General features: G+C 42.6%; 1 protein-coding gene across 1 annotated transcript; it reads left to right on the forward strand.

Moving 5' to 3' along the window:
* Window positions 1-4,359: 4,359 nt before the first annotated feature.
* On the forward strand, window positions 4,360-13,785 carry masp2 (MBL associated serine protease 2). The gene is made up of 11 exons (XM_062541695.1): window positions 4,360-4,489; window positions 4,609-4,825; window positions 4,909-5,086; window positions 5,272-5,406; window positions 6,841-7,037; window positions 9,523-9,670; window positions 9,879-9,997; window positions 10,128-10,206; window positions 11,435-11,560; window positions 11,646-11,720; window positions 11,967-13,785. Exons 1-11 carry the CDS (start codon window positions 4,482-4,484, stop codon window positions 12,728-12,730), a joined length of 2,046 nt encoding a protein of 681 aa, XP_062397679.1. The 5' UTR covers window positions 4,360-4,481; the 3' UTR covers window positions 12,731-13,785.
* Window positions 13,786-14,085: the final 300 nt, after the last annotated feature.

A 14,085-nucleotide genomic window follows, 5' to 3' on the forward strand; every position in this document is an offset into this window, starting at 1 on the left:
ACCATATCTACATTATCTATCTATTTTTGCATTTTCATGCACTGGTAATTCCTTGGAATTGCATTTCTAGTTTTTATTGTACTGTTGTGTTGCATTGATCACAATTTCGGAAAATTTCCCAGGTCCTGCAATTAGGGTCAGTGGCATCGGTACCTGACTTGTGATGGAAACAATGAATGGAACAATGGAGATGGTCTTGTCATCAACACTGTGAATCCTGCCACCCTATTGAGTCTGTTTGCCTGAACAGACCTATGCTCTTCAGTCATCACACAACAATGGACAGTAAGAAAAATACGCTATTCCATTAAGTGTAATGGAAAACCAAATAAAACACCAGATGTTTTTAATCTAACAAGAGTGTTAGGGTATCACTAGGGACAGGTGTTTTTTTTAGGGATATCTTGCTGTAATAGCTAACTGACAATAATGTGTTTTTTGAAAACCAGTTTTAGTGTTTCAGTCAGTCATGCGTGCTGTATATATGTTCAATAACTGGGATATTATCACATCAGATATCAACTGTTTCCGCCACTATTAATGCTATGGCATATAATGAAGCATGTATACACAATGCGTCTAGAGCGATAGAACAAAAGAAAGAACTAGGAGAAGAGTCTGGGATTTTGTAGGCACATTTCCCACCATCACAGTCTGCCACTACTGTCAGTGTCAACTAATGTCATCCATAACAAGCTGCTCCATATATCCCAAATAATCCATTGCCATTTGGATTTAGAATTTCATTCAAATCCAGTACACCAAAATATCAGTAACAGACGTTACAGTACCAATTTACCTGTGTGACAGTTTTACAAGGCTCTGCGCCTCTGAGAGAGAAGCGTTAAGAGGATGAGACAATATATAAGGTTGGCGTGGGAGCAACAGCTAGTTTTCTGCTTGGCTGCATTCATGTCACAAGTGTCTTTGCCATTCGTTCTGCACCGTTCACATCCTTTTCCTCTGTGTTAGTGATCCTTGCTTGGAGCTGCCACTTGACATCCAACCCCATTGTCCATGCATTTCTGTCTTTTATTTGTACCAAAGTGGTGCATAGTCTGGCTAATGACTTGCTGGCTTTTTTGGGCAAAAGCTCTTCATTATCTTTTACCCCAGACGGCAAGCAGAATGAAAGACCTCAAAAGGCAATGGAGGTATATGGCTGACTCACAGTGGCTGGTTCCAGAATGTGTGTGTGTGTGTGTGTGTCTGTGTCTCTCTCTCTCTCTCTCTCTCTCTCTCTCTCTCTCTCTCTCTCTCTCTCTCTCTCTCTCTCTCTCTCTCTGTGTGTGTGTGTGTGTGTGTGTGTGTGTGTATGTGTGTGTATGTGTGTGTTTCTCCTTTTATCAATGTGCTCAAGTAAGTATGTGTTCTGCATGCATTCATGTGTGCCCTCTCTCCTACTACTGCTGTTGTTTCTGTCAAGGTCTGCATGTACTATCTGGTATCATCACATGGTCTTTGAATACTGTTGCCCATACATTTCCGTATGCACAGTTTTAATACAGTTGCCCATACATTTCCGTACGTACAGTTTCAGTAATGTTACCCATACTTTTCTCCATACACAACAGCATGGTTGCTGAGGTCCTTCAACAGATACAGTAAACAAAGCTAATGCAATATTCAACATCCAATATTTGAAGAAATGAAGTATTCATACTTGAACCCTGCTGTGATTACACTGCTAAGCTGTTCATTGTTTTGTCATATGCCTCAGGATCCCAACCAGATGGGAGAGTGGTCTAATCAAGCTGTGAGTCATGGTTTTAGCATTAGAGCCATTACAGACATTGAAGAGCTCTTCACTGTTCTCGAGGTACCTTCCGTTTGAGTTTTTGTTTCTGATGCACTTTTGGAGTGCTTGTGACGCATAAATAAAGCCCTTCTTAATTGTTTCTTTCCCTAATTGTCTCCTTGAATTTCATCATTACCATTTCTTTCTTAGGATGTCTGTTTGTTTGGCTTTGACATCTGCGGGAACATCATGTCAGTGTGATTATTCTTTCAGGCCTGAGGATTTCGCAGGGAATTCTTTTATAGCCCATTACCTCTATACGACAACGTCAAGGTATGGCACCTTTGTGACAGTAAACACTGGGCAGCGAGGCTTTGAGTGTTATTTTTGATGTCCCTCATCTTGACTGGATGAAGATTGAAATAGACAGATGTACATTTTCTGACAGGGGGATTTTCCTGTCACTTGCTCATCTTTTGTCTCCGTGTTTCCTCCTGAAAAAACAAAAAGATTATCACTGTGATTTCCAAGTGTCATGTCTTATTTGAGAGTTTTAAACATGAGGCCTTCTCTGATGATTCTTAGATCGCAAAATGGATCAGCGTTGCGAAAGCTGTGAATGATCAAGCAGACAGACAGAGATGATGGTGTTGTCATGTCATGGAGATGACAGCAGGAATGTATGCATTTACATATACATATGCATGAAAGCTTTCCCTGCAGAATCATTAGACTCTTATGTTTGCTTAACCAAATTGACTTTTAGTTTCAACACTTGAAAATGTGTGCCTCATTAACCTGAGAGAAAATGTTAGCCCGTCTAGGCTACCCCCGAGTGCCGCAACATGCCAGGGATGTTGGGTGGAGACACTTGGCAATATGCTAACCTTGTGAATTGCACAGGGCGGCAAATGAAACCAAACGACAATTGGAAGCAGTAATGGTTTCCTGGAGCTTTGCATGAGTCTAATTACTGTGTTCCCCAAACTGCCAAATGGGGCAATCGGGAGTCACTTCAAAATTACCTTCCTGCTGGTGATCCGTGATTACTCTCTTTTTTCTGGGAGTGATACGGCGGCCACTGATGCTAAATGCTCCCAAATGGAGGCCGCACGAAGAAGCTCATTAAAGTAAGTCACTGAGACGTTACATTTTCCTTATAATACACTTCAGCTATAAGCCACAGCAACCTGTGACCTTGGCAGGGAGGGGAGGTCGGCAGTGTGTAAGCCTGGGGCATTAGTGACAGAAAATTACCATTGTCGTTTTTGTGGATAATTATTATAATTCCCCACGAACCTCAGCCATTTACCAGTGTGGTGTGGTGCAGAGCGGAAATAGGGCTGTTTATTGAAAGCTTGCTTGTGCCACATTTGTGGCTTCATTCCCCCTCTCTAAAAGCCACCGCTTTTCAAATGACAGCTGAAATTTCATTTCATCTTGCATCACAAGGTGTAAATGAATGTGCGTCGGCCCATACAAAAGGCATTCAGAATGAACTCTGCTCTACACATAATTGCTGCATCATTTTGGTGCAGAGCTTTCAGCTTACCCCCTTTTGTTTTCCAGTGATGCAATCTGAGGTCCATTCATCCCAAATCCCTGGCCTGATTGCCTGTCGGTGGTGCTCCATCCGCTTCTAACTCTTCCAGTCACCACAGTTAACTGGGTCGCCCGAAACAACCCCACATGTCCCTGTCCCCTAAAAAAAAAAACAATGAAAAAAAACCATCTATTTCCTTTTTTAAGGTGCGAATGCATCCAGGGCTCTGCATTCACACTCCTCACATTTGCACATTGACATCACACCTCTCAGCTCAGCCATTACAGCGTCTCACCGTCAGAAACAATTAACCTGATTCAGGATGCAGTTTTTCAAATTTGATGTGTTTCGCGTCTCACAAAGTTGCCTCGCTGTTGCAGTATTCAGCTCTTTTGTGCGTAAGCAGTTTCGAAATTCAGATATGATTCACGCGATGGCAAGGCCTGGTGAGAGCCTGAGTGCCATTTGTGAAGGATTCACACATTTGCGTTAATTGCCTTTCTCCACCTGACAAGCTATCTACTTGCCACTGTCTTCTCGGTTGTGGATTTAGGAAGAGAAATTCAGCTCAAAATGTGTAGCCTTGTCTAAGGAGACGTCAGCAGGATGTCTTATTTGAAAAACAAAGGCAGAACATGAAAGGATCTGCATGAATAGGGGGATTAAGACTTTTAAGGGCCTTTAATATTTACGAAAGTATATTCATTGACAAATTACTGTTGTCAAAGGAGCCTTCACAAAGTCTCCTGTGTTCAGTTAGGATTGAACTGTCACTTTAAAATGACACACATTACAAATGCTATAGTGTTAACTGTATACATAATAAATAATATTTCCAATATTATGTTGAAATGCGAGTTCCCGGAGAGACCAAAATAAATGATTGTGTTACTCATCCGACTGCCAAAAATATAATTTTAGTGCTAAGAGTAGGAAAACATTTACAAGCAGGCTTGTAAATTAATCTACTGATCTGAATCATAGATTCAAACATTCACACAAACGTTTTGGGCTGTAATCCAATACAATGATCATGTTTTGACCAAATAATCAGTAAACACACAAGTCATTGGAGGCTTTCCTGTCAGTGCCTACTCAGTGGGTGACTGACCTAAAGTCCACTGTTAAACAAACATCACCAGTCCAAAACTTCCCAGCAGAAGCTTGAACCGTATTATCTGATTCTCTGCTGAAGCAATCATGTATAGGTAAGCTCAAGGATTTGTAACCTGGACACTTAGTAGTATGAACTAGGCTACAGACTCCATTGTGGGTATTTCTCTAGATGGTGAGTATGTCTCTCCATTGTTCATTCTCTCTATTGCAGTGTTGTTCTGACCGTCCTCAGCCTGCTTCCACTGGGCAGGAGTGTGGACCTAACTGGCCTGTATGGCACCTTCACCTCCCCTAACTTCCCTGACAACTATCCCAACAACCATCTCACCGTCTGGAACATGAGCGCTCCAGAGGGCCACAGGATCAAACTCTACTTTTCAGCTTTCAGCCTGGAACCCTCTTACCTGTGCGAATATGACTATGTCCAGGTATTCTCCGTGGCTCTGAGTTGTGCTTTAGAGTAGGACAGAGCTCACATCTCTTGTAACGTCTTTCCTTTTGTTTCAATAAGGTCTTTTCAGAAGGCAGTGAGCCTGTACGCTTTTGTGGGGAGGAGGAGAAAGACTACGATGATGCACCAAAGAACACGGCTCTGTACTCGGCTAAGAACATCATGTCAGTTGTGTTTAGATCCGACTTCTCAAATGAGGCAGAATACGCTGGCTTCCAGGCTATTTACACCACTGAAGGTATTTATGCTAAGTCCTAAGAGAATGGACTATTAAAAAGCAGATGTATCTATAATCCAGCATTAGTCTATATTTGGCACCACTTCTATGGTTCCATATCAAACACCCCCTTGTGCGCTAATGCACGTGAATGGTGCTTTAGCTGATTTTTGGTGTTGAGTGACATCGCTGGTGTTTTTGGACAGATATCGATGAGTGCTTGAACACAGCGGAGGATGGGGAGCCAGTGTGTGATCATTACTGCCACAATTATGTTGGTGGCTATTTCTGCTCTTGCAGAATGGGATACCAACTCCATCCAAACAAGAGAGTCTGCAATGGTAAGGCTACCCAGAGGGCACCAGAGCAAACAGACTCTAAATAATTGAGCTTATATTGTTGTGGCACACTGAAAGGTTAGAGTTTGATCATGCATTATGGACAAACTGGAGTATCGACTAAATGGGATAGATGATGTGTTCTTTTGAATGCTGAATTGTTGTGATTTTCCACATTTGACATTACAAACAAACAATCTTCTGTAATACAAGAATGTATACAAATAAATGTTTGTTTGGTTTTGATTAGCAGTGTTTCATTCTATGTTAGCTTAGTTGTTTGCATGTTGAAAATGACAAATAAAATAGACTGTGGCTCCTAGCAGGTGAGGGTCAGTGTCTGATTGACTTTAGGCCTATACCTGAACTCTGCTCTTTTTAAATAGACAGTCAATCAATGAGCTTGCGTTTTATGGTTGACTATGGCTGACAATTGCAATGAATTTATAAATAATACATATAAATAATAAAATACTTATGCTACTGGTCACACAACTGAGTAAAATACCCCACTCTCCTATTGCTCTTCTACACCAACTATATTCCCTAGATTCCCTTCCCCCATCTCAACTGCTCATTGATATGTGAAGAGCAGTGAAGGTTCGCTTCTCGGGAAATAGCAGCACTGAGTAAATTATAGGTTCCCATCAGCTGACGGAGTATTCAGAGAGAATATAGCCTGATAAGCACGTCCTGAAACTGACTGTGTCGGCTTCAATGGATTTCTGAGGAGGGTATGTGTGCCGCGTTTGACTTGGAAAGAAGATCTAACCATATCTTTTTTTTATATATATTATGTCTCCGTCTCAAAAGAGTCAAAAGCTTGCTCTGAAGTAGGCATGAATAGAGCACTATAGGATCCCGGCCTGCTTGCTGCATCTGGGAGGAAGCAGCCAGTTGCACAATTGCTGGAACGGTGGTTAACAGACTGCGGAGAGGCGGGGTGCCGAATAAAGCAGTTGATCTCTGTCAGTCAGCTAGAGTCTGGGTTAATTATCACGGCCGCCTGAGGGAGCCGTGCTCCGTAGAGCAGCAGAAAATTGATACCTGTTTGCAGCTGTAATGGTGCGCAGAGGCTCAGTAATTAATCACAATTACCATCCCAGACGTTCCTGGTAATTGTTATTCTTTGCTTGTTGGGAGAAAAAAATGGCATCACGTCATATCGGGAGATGAATAGATAGAGATGACGACCCCTGTTTAAATTTCCTTAATTATATAAATTACCAGAACTCTGCCCCCTTTAGATGGGTCCATCCATTTGTGGACTTCTTGTATGTTCATCATTTAGGCATAGATTCCAATCAAATGTACTCATGGTGATGTATCTGAGAAGCAGACAGAGCTTAAATTGATTTGTCTGAAATGACATTAATCGGATGTCTGTGGGGGGTTTCTGTCTCATTGTGGGTTTGTGTGTCTGTGTGACTTCTGCAGTGCAGTGTGCTGGCCAGTTACTGTCTCAGAGGTCAGGGGAGTTCACCAGCCCAGACTTCCCGAGCTTCTATCCGAAGCTCAGCCAGTGCGACTACACCATTCGCCTGCCCGAAGGCTTTGTCCTCATCCTGGACTTCCAGGAACCTTTTGACGTGGAGACACACCCAGAGGCCCTGTGTCCATATGACACCCTAAAGGTTTGTGAAGTACGCTGTCAACAGGGAGTCTCATGGATACTGGCAGCTGTCAAAATAGCTAAATCTGGAAAATCACCGTCAGACGCAGGGAAACAGGCCCATTACTGATGTTACAAGGTACTACCAAATAAGGAGGTCCTTGTGGTATTACACTGCAAGTGTCCGCGGTTAGTGGCTCCACCCATGGGTGGTGGACTTGGTATCGGACTAATCTTACCTCCTCCATCCATTTGATGAATGCGCACAGGTTTTATCTTGCTGAAAGCTTCGCTGCAATCCAGGCCTTTTGTCTCTTTCCCAAAGGGTATGTTTTGTTTCTAAATGCAACAAGTAATAGAATTGTCTTGCAGATTAGAAACAAAGCATGCTGTTCCCAAACATTATGACGTCTCTGTCTGCGATCCTCTTTTACTTTTCTGACAGCGATGTTTAGTTTTTAAAAATCATGGTACAAATAGTTGTCATGTTTTTATATCTAAACATAAAAATAATCTAAGCATCATGTTTACAAACAGGCACAGGGCTTAAGGAAAATGCATTGCTTTTGCATGTACAACACTGGCATCTTGGAAAATAGATTACTGTTTGTTTTGTTATGCTTAAGAAAGACCACAGCATTACCTGTAAGAGATAGCCTGGCTAGTGCCTACCACTTTTTAAATGAGACGTGGTCTGGCAACCAGACGTTCATTTTCTCTTATTTGAAAAAATGCCCAGATCCGATCATTGGGCGCCACAGATGTCTATCAAATGTGTCTGTGCATATCATCATTGTCTTGCTTTCCCCCCTGTTCTGTGATTGGGCCCCTATCTCAGGCAAACATTAGGGCGGTAAATCCACAGATCTTAGAGAGAATGGGTTTCCATTGGGTTTTTGGTTGGGAGATAACCATTTTGTTTGAAAATTTTAAATGTCTTATGAATGACTTGTAGAAAGGAGCAATTTTGGTTCCAAATAGCAAGAGGACCCCATGAGTGGTGTCTTCCTAATATGGAAATCTAAGCTCTTCTTAGTGACTGTCAAATTTTGAACTAGAATGCTGTGAAAGAATATTGTGGGAGAGGGTGAACCGACCTACTTTTAATAATCTAGAACGTTGCTGTGTAACTGGTGGATAAGGAGACAACAGAGGGGATGCTTAAAACAGGCCAGTGTGCAAGGCATTATTGAACCAAAGCCTTACGTCTAAAAACTAAGATTGCAAACTGAGTTCTCCAAGAGCAAGCTGACTTTTAGCCCAGTCTATGACTAATGTTAACCAATGTGACCATTGTGTGTTGATTACTGCACCCAGACACACTTCTCTTATGGTTTTCACCAGACCTGTCAATTGTAACACTACATTTATATAAAGCCAATTTTCTACTTTAGTTATTGGTGCAAACATACTCACATGATACTGTACCTCTAAAGTGGCTAAACAGACTGTTGTTTCAGCTGCTTGAGACTTCTGGTTCAGTCTTCAGTCTATCATTTACTGTGCAATCATTCAAACACACTGATCACTAGTGCTGTAGAACATATTATGTGCTTTGTTTTCTTTTGGATGGGATCTACCGGGCACCTGCTTAGCATCCCCCTTCTGTTGTGAAACTAAATGGAATTGAGCACTGCAAGGCAGATACAAGGACACAGTTTATTGCTGAACCGGTCATGACCTTCAACTAACTCTATTAATGGGTGAACTGCAGCTCTGAAGACAAGGTCATTAGTCAACAAGGCAGATACAGATGTCTGAATGTTGCTGCGTGTGGTCATATGTATATATCTGATCGTCTCAGTCGGCTGTATCATGACCCTGCATCATGTGCAGTGGTATAGGCACACTGAGGTGAGATAGTTGTCCACACAATACAACCTGGACCACCACCAAACCCCAGAGATCGGTTTCTATCAGCCAACAGGACAGCAGCCAACAAGGTCTGCATTAATGGAACCCAACTCAATTGAAATTAAGCTGTTTTCATCTCACGCGCCTCCAAAAGCAAATGATGAATTTAGCACGTAGCACGGTTCTTTCACGGTGCATAATCAGACGAACGAGGGGATAAATCACAGGGGTCTTCCGGGGTGTAAATCACGTCACCCACGCCTATACCTTCAGCCTCTTCAGTGGTAAAGCGCAGTTCATCACGATAGACACGGGGGCACTCTCTAAAAACACACCAATCAGTCAGCTGACGGCTGATAAATAAACAATGTATTCTTCCCCATGCCTGCTGATGAGGCCTGCAGGTCCCCTTCGCCTCCCGTGCTCCCTCGAGATGGATGGCTGTGCTGTTGCTTGCATTCATTGAGAGGTCTGTAACGCTCTTCTCATTTTGTTCTGATGTTTATGCATATGTGTGTGTGTGTGTGTGTGTGTGTGTGTGTGTGTGTGTGTGTGTGTGTGTGTGTGTGTGTGTGTGTGTGTGTGTGTGTGTGTGTGTGTGTGTGTGTGTGTGTGTGTGTTTGTGTGTGGTTTGCTGCTTTGTGGGTGTCCAGATCACAGCAGGCTCTCGGGAGTATGGCCCATTCTGTGGAACCAGAAGCCCTGGTAGGATAGAGACTCATAGCCATGAGGTGCGTGTGACATTCAGGACAGATGATTCAGGAAGAAACAGGGGCTGGAAGATCAAATACACGAGTGAAGGTATGACAAGATGTCACATGTCAATGACATTGTTATGGCTTTTCAGTAATTAATTAAAAAAGAATGAATGAATGAATGAATGAATTTCCTCAGTTGCTTCTGTGATGGATTGACCATCTCTTTGATGTCTGTTATGTTGAATCCATAAGTGGAACTTAACACGTTTAGAACACGTTAAGAACTTTTATCCATCTCTATTCCCACACAGCCATGCCGTGCCCAAACCCAGCGATTCCGGCCCATGCTCGCATTGAGCCTCAGCAGTCTCAGTACATCTTCACAGATACGTTCACCCTGCAGTGTGCAATTGGCTACGAGATAAAACTGGTATTTGAACTGGATTTACCATGTGACTGTCAATACATTTACAACCTCATTTCTAAAAAAATGGTTGTAAGGGTTGTGCATGTGTGTTGTAATTATTCAAATAAAATACAGTGACTCCTGTTTTCACCAGGGCACAGAATACTTGGAATCATACCACGCGGAGTGCCAAAAAGATGGCACCTGGAATGCTGAAATGCCCATCTGTACACGTGAGTCATGCACATTTACGGTCAAGTACAAAAGTTTTCATCCGCCTACTTCAAAAAATTACAAAAGGTGTAAAGCACAGAAGTGTCTTATATATCTAATGCAGTTTATTCACAAATGTTTCTTCATCATTAAAAGTGCTTTACTGGTACTATACCCACGTTTGAGTAAACAAGTACAAATTGTGTACTGCTGTCATATCCTGCCATTTCTCTCTTGAAATATCCTACCTTCCACGCCTCAGTTTATTTGGCCTGTTCCTTCCTGAGGATGAGGAGTTTGTAGTGCTAAGGTTAATCAATGTATCATATCATAGAGCTATTGCTTATTACACATCGTTAAGACAACTGGATATGAATATTGTTTTTCTATTTTTTTTTCAAATTATTAACCTAATTACCCCCTTCCTACCAAAACTTCTGTAGGGCTGTACCCTGATCTAGCTCCCAGGATTATGCTTGACACTCCTGCTCTACACAAGTCAGCATGCTTTGTGTATGCTAAAGAGCATGTGATCCAGCCAAATGAGTTTTGGGAACTAGATTATGTGGTCACATGAGACCAAAGTCATAATAGCATGAGAGAAAACTGCCTATAAGAGCCAAATGCATAGCAACAATAAAACTTAATGGAGGCTATGTGGAGGTGGATGTCTGTATCAGCCACAGGCTCTTTTACATGAGGGCTACATTTTCCACTTTACTTTACTGTACAGATAAGAAATAAAGAACCTGAACCTGAATGACGGCCAATATCAAAAGGTTTTTTGTAGTTGTGAATCCTTCAAGAATAAGTACATTTTTGACATGGCCGCCCAGACTTTAACACCAGGGCAGAAGTTTTAAGAATCCTATACATGGCACATATCAAAGTCAACAGATTTTGGACAAACACAAAAGCTGAATACAATTCTGCTGAATACAAAAGCTACTCAGGGTACACACAGAGGAGGAGGAGTTTATACAGGCAAATTGAAGACAAACTTTTGCACTGGTGGAATTTCCATATTCCATTCATCATGTTTTTTTATACACTATTTCTCTGTGTTTGACATCTTTGATAATTTTACAGTCAATGGGGAGGCAAACATCTGTACCCAACTGTAATGTTTTTTTATTTTTAAAGAGATAATATAATGTATCAATGACTGAAGCTTTATATAATTGTATAGAGCCTCATCTATGGTAACCTACAGTTCAGTCAATAAACAACTTTATTTTGCTTTTGCAGCTGTCGACTGTGGAGATCCTAATGAAATTCCAAATGGAGTTGGTTCTTACACCCAAACCACCTACAAGTCTGTGGCTAAGTACACATGTGACGCACCATTCTATACGATAAAAAAGGGAATGAATGGTAAGCTTCTAAAGCTCTCTTGAGATAACATGATAAAGATGTAAGAATAATCATAATATCACTTTATTGCTCCTACATTTCCCAGAAACCTTCACCTGTGATCACACTGGTATCTGGAGAGACTCCTCTGGTGGCAACCAACCCCCTGAGTGCACACCCAGTAAGTGATGGATCATGTTGTCTTTCGTGCTTCCTCTCCAAGCATGAGTGAAAATATGTCACCCAGAGGGCATTGATTATAGATTAAGATGAAGTCACACAATTCACACCCAGGGAAACTGTTTAAAAAAAATGCAACCTTCTATTAATCACACAGCATGAGAATGCTTCAGAGACAGATTGTACAATAGCAAGAGCTTCACATCAATTGTCTTGAACTGACTTAAGGAGTAATTATTTCATGCAGTCTGTGGCAAGCCAACCCACGTGGCCCTGGGGAAAATTATCGGCGGTGAGACGGTGGAGAAGAAGGAGATCCCGTGGCAGGTGATGGTCGTCATGGGAGGCCGCATGGTGGGCGGCGCGGCGCTCATCAGCGACGAATGGATCCTGACGGCCGCCCACGTCCTGCACGGTTACGGCGACGTCGCCAATCTGATCGTGAAGATGGGCATGGTGAAGCGCAACGACCTGGCGGCGGTGCGGGGTCTGCCCGCGGAGGTCTTCGTCCACCCGGACTATCACCACGATGGCGTCAACTTCAACAATGACATTGCCCTGATCAAGCTGCAGAAGAGGATAGCCATCAACGACGTGGTCATGCCCATTTGTCTGCCGGGCAGAGACGAGCGATACGCCTTGAAAACAGACGACATGGGCAGGGTGTCAGGATGGGGTGTGTCGCATCGCAACAGCATAAACCTCCAATACACTGACCTACCCGTGGTGGACCATGGGACTTGTAAAGCTATATATGACGGCATTAAGGAGAAAAAACTAACAGTGACTGAGAACATGATCTGTGCCGGCCTAGCCGAGGGGGGTAGGGATGCCTGTCACGGTGACAGCGGAGGATCTTTTGTGTTTCAGGACAGCAACACCAGTAGCTGGTTTGTGGGTGGCATCGTCTCGTGGGGTTATCACTGTGCTATGGCTGGGTACTATGGAGTCTACACCAAAGTTAACAATTACCTCTCCTGGATAGAGGACACCATGGCTAAGAACATTTAAAACATTACCTGTATATTTCATACATGTTTTATAATAGAAAAGGGACATATTGAAACATTGGAACAAGGAACATTGAAACATAGAGGCTGTTTTCTACTTCCCATTACTACCCTACTGGGGTTTAAATACTGCATTGGACTGTGGTACTCCATAAGAGCTTGTCAGTGATTACTTTATATGTAAGTGGATTAAGTCGCAGAACCCACATAGAGAAACAATCATTTCTTCCGAGAACTTAAGCACAACCAAGAGCCACTTGTTGCTCTTCGAACGCGTTGATGCGGACAGGGGGGTTAATGTAGAGGGGCTGTTTAAAAGTCAAATGAGCCACGGCATGGTCTCCAGGCTCCTGATCCGTGATGTGCAGTCATTTACCCCTCATGCATAATGGAACTGATCTCGGCACCACAACGGCCTCCTTCTATCTAAACACCCGTTAAAGGTTTCTCCTCTCGTGTAATTGCCTCTCCACTGTCATTTTAGACCGGCAGTCTCCCAGCGATCTCCAGCCCCAACTAGCACTCATGTGTCCCATCAAAAATCCTCATGCCACGTTCACTCTTGGAAATGTTTTTCACCTTGTCTTCATAAACATGCAGTAATCACATCAACAGCCTGGTTATAATTGGGACATTGTGTGTGTGGGGCGGGGGGCATAATAACTCTGATTATTGTGAGGCGCAGTGATAATGTCCTCCCCTTGAAGTAACACAAGCTATTCAGATGTTATTGTTCTTGGAGGAGTCTAAGAGGACAAAGAGACGAAATGGCAGGAATACAGATGTCTTTGTTTGCTTATTTGTGCCAAATGGTAGTTCTGGTCTACTTATTCCTGGAAGAACAGAGTATGTTGCTCACTGTTGGCTTGTTTGCCCTAAGGGTAGATCTACTGTCTAGTGTCTAGTGACAATGTGGCCAACTGTGTTCAAGAGTATCGACTCAACGTATGACATTACCATGACATTCAAAGATAATATTCTTTCCCCTCCAGCCTGATCTTTTTGCACATCACTGAACTACAGTATAAAAGTAAACATAATATTGATGCGAAGATGGCCATGTGTTTTGTGCTTTTGTTCTTAATGAAAATAAATAAATTCTTGGAGCAAGTCAAATACAGTCCCATGAAATGTGAAAAGAGGATATCGAGTGACAAATCACATTCTACACACAGAAATCAATCCCTGAGGAGAGAAAGCTATTAATGCCTTCCTTTCAGGAAGATGTCTAATCCAACAGGAACTGTGCACACTGTGAGAGACATTACAAGTGCATCGGCAGTATAACCTCCTGTGTGGCTGATGCTTGGCTTGCCTTTAAAAACCCATAAACCTCTCAGCCGTTGTCATCATAGC

Source organism: Sardina pilchardus, chromosome 7 (genome assembly GCF_963854185.1).
Source record: "Sardina pilchardus chromosome 7, fSarPil1.1, whole genome shotgun sequence".
NCBI classification, from domain to species: domain Eukaryota; kingdom Metazoa; phylum Chordata; class Actinopteri; order Clupeiformes; family Clupeidae; genus Sardina; species Sardina pilchardus.

Bases quoted from the DNA above. Each gene is read 5' to 3' on its own strand.
- masp2 (XM_062541695.1), top strand. The intron at 5,087-5,271 runs GTATTTATGCTA...GTTTTTGGACAG, and splicing joins GGCTATTTACACCACTGAAG to ATATCGATGAGTGCTTGAAC. The intron at 9,998-10,127 runs GTATTTGAACTG...TGTTTTCACCAG, and splicing joins TTGGCTACGAGATAAAACTG to GGCACAGAATACTTGGAATC.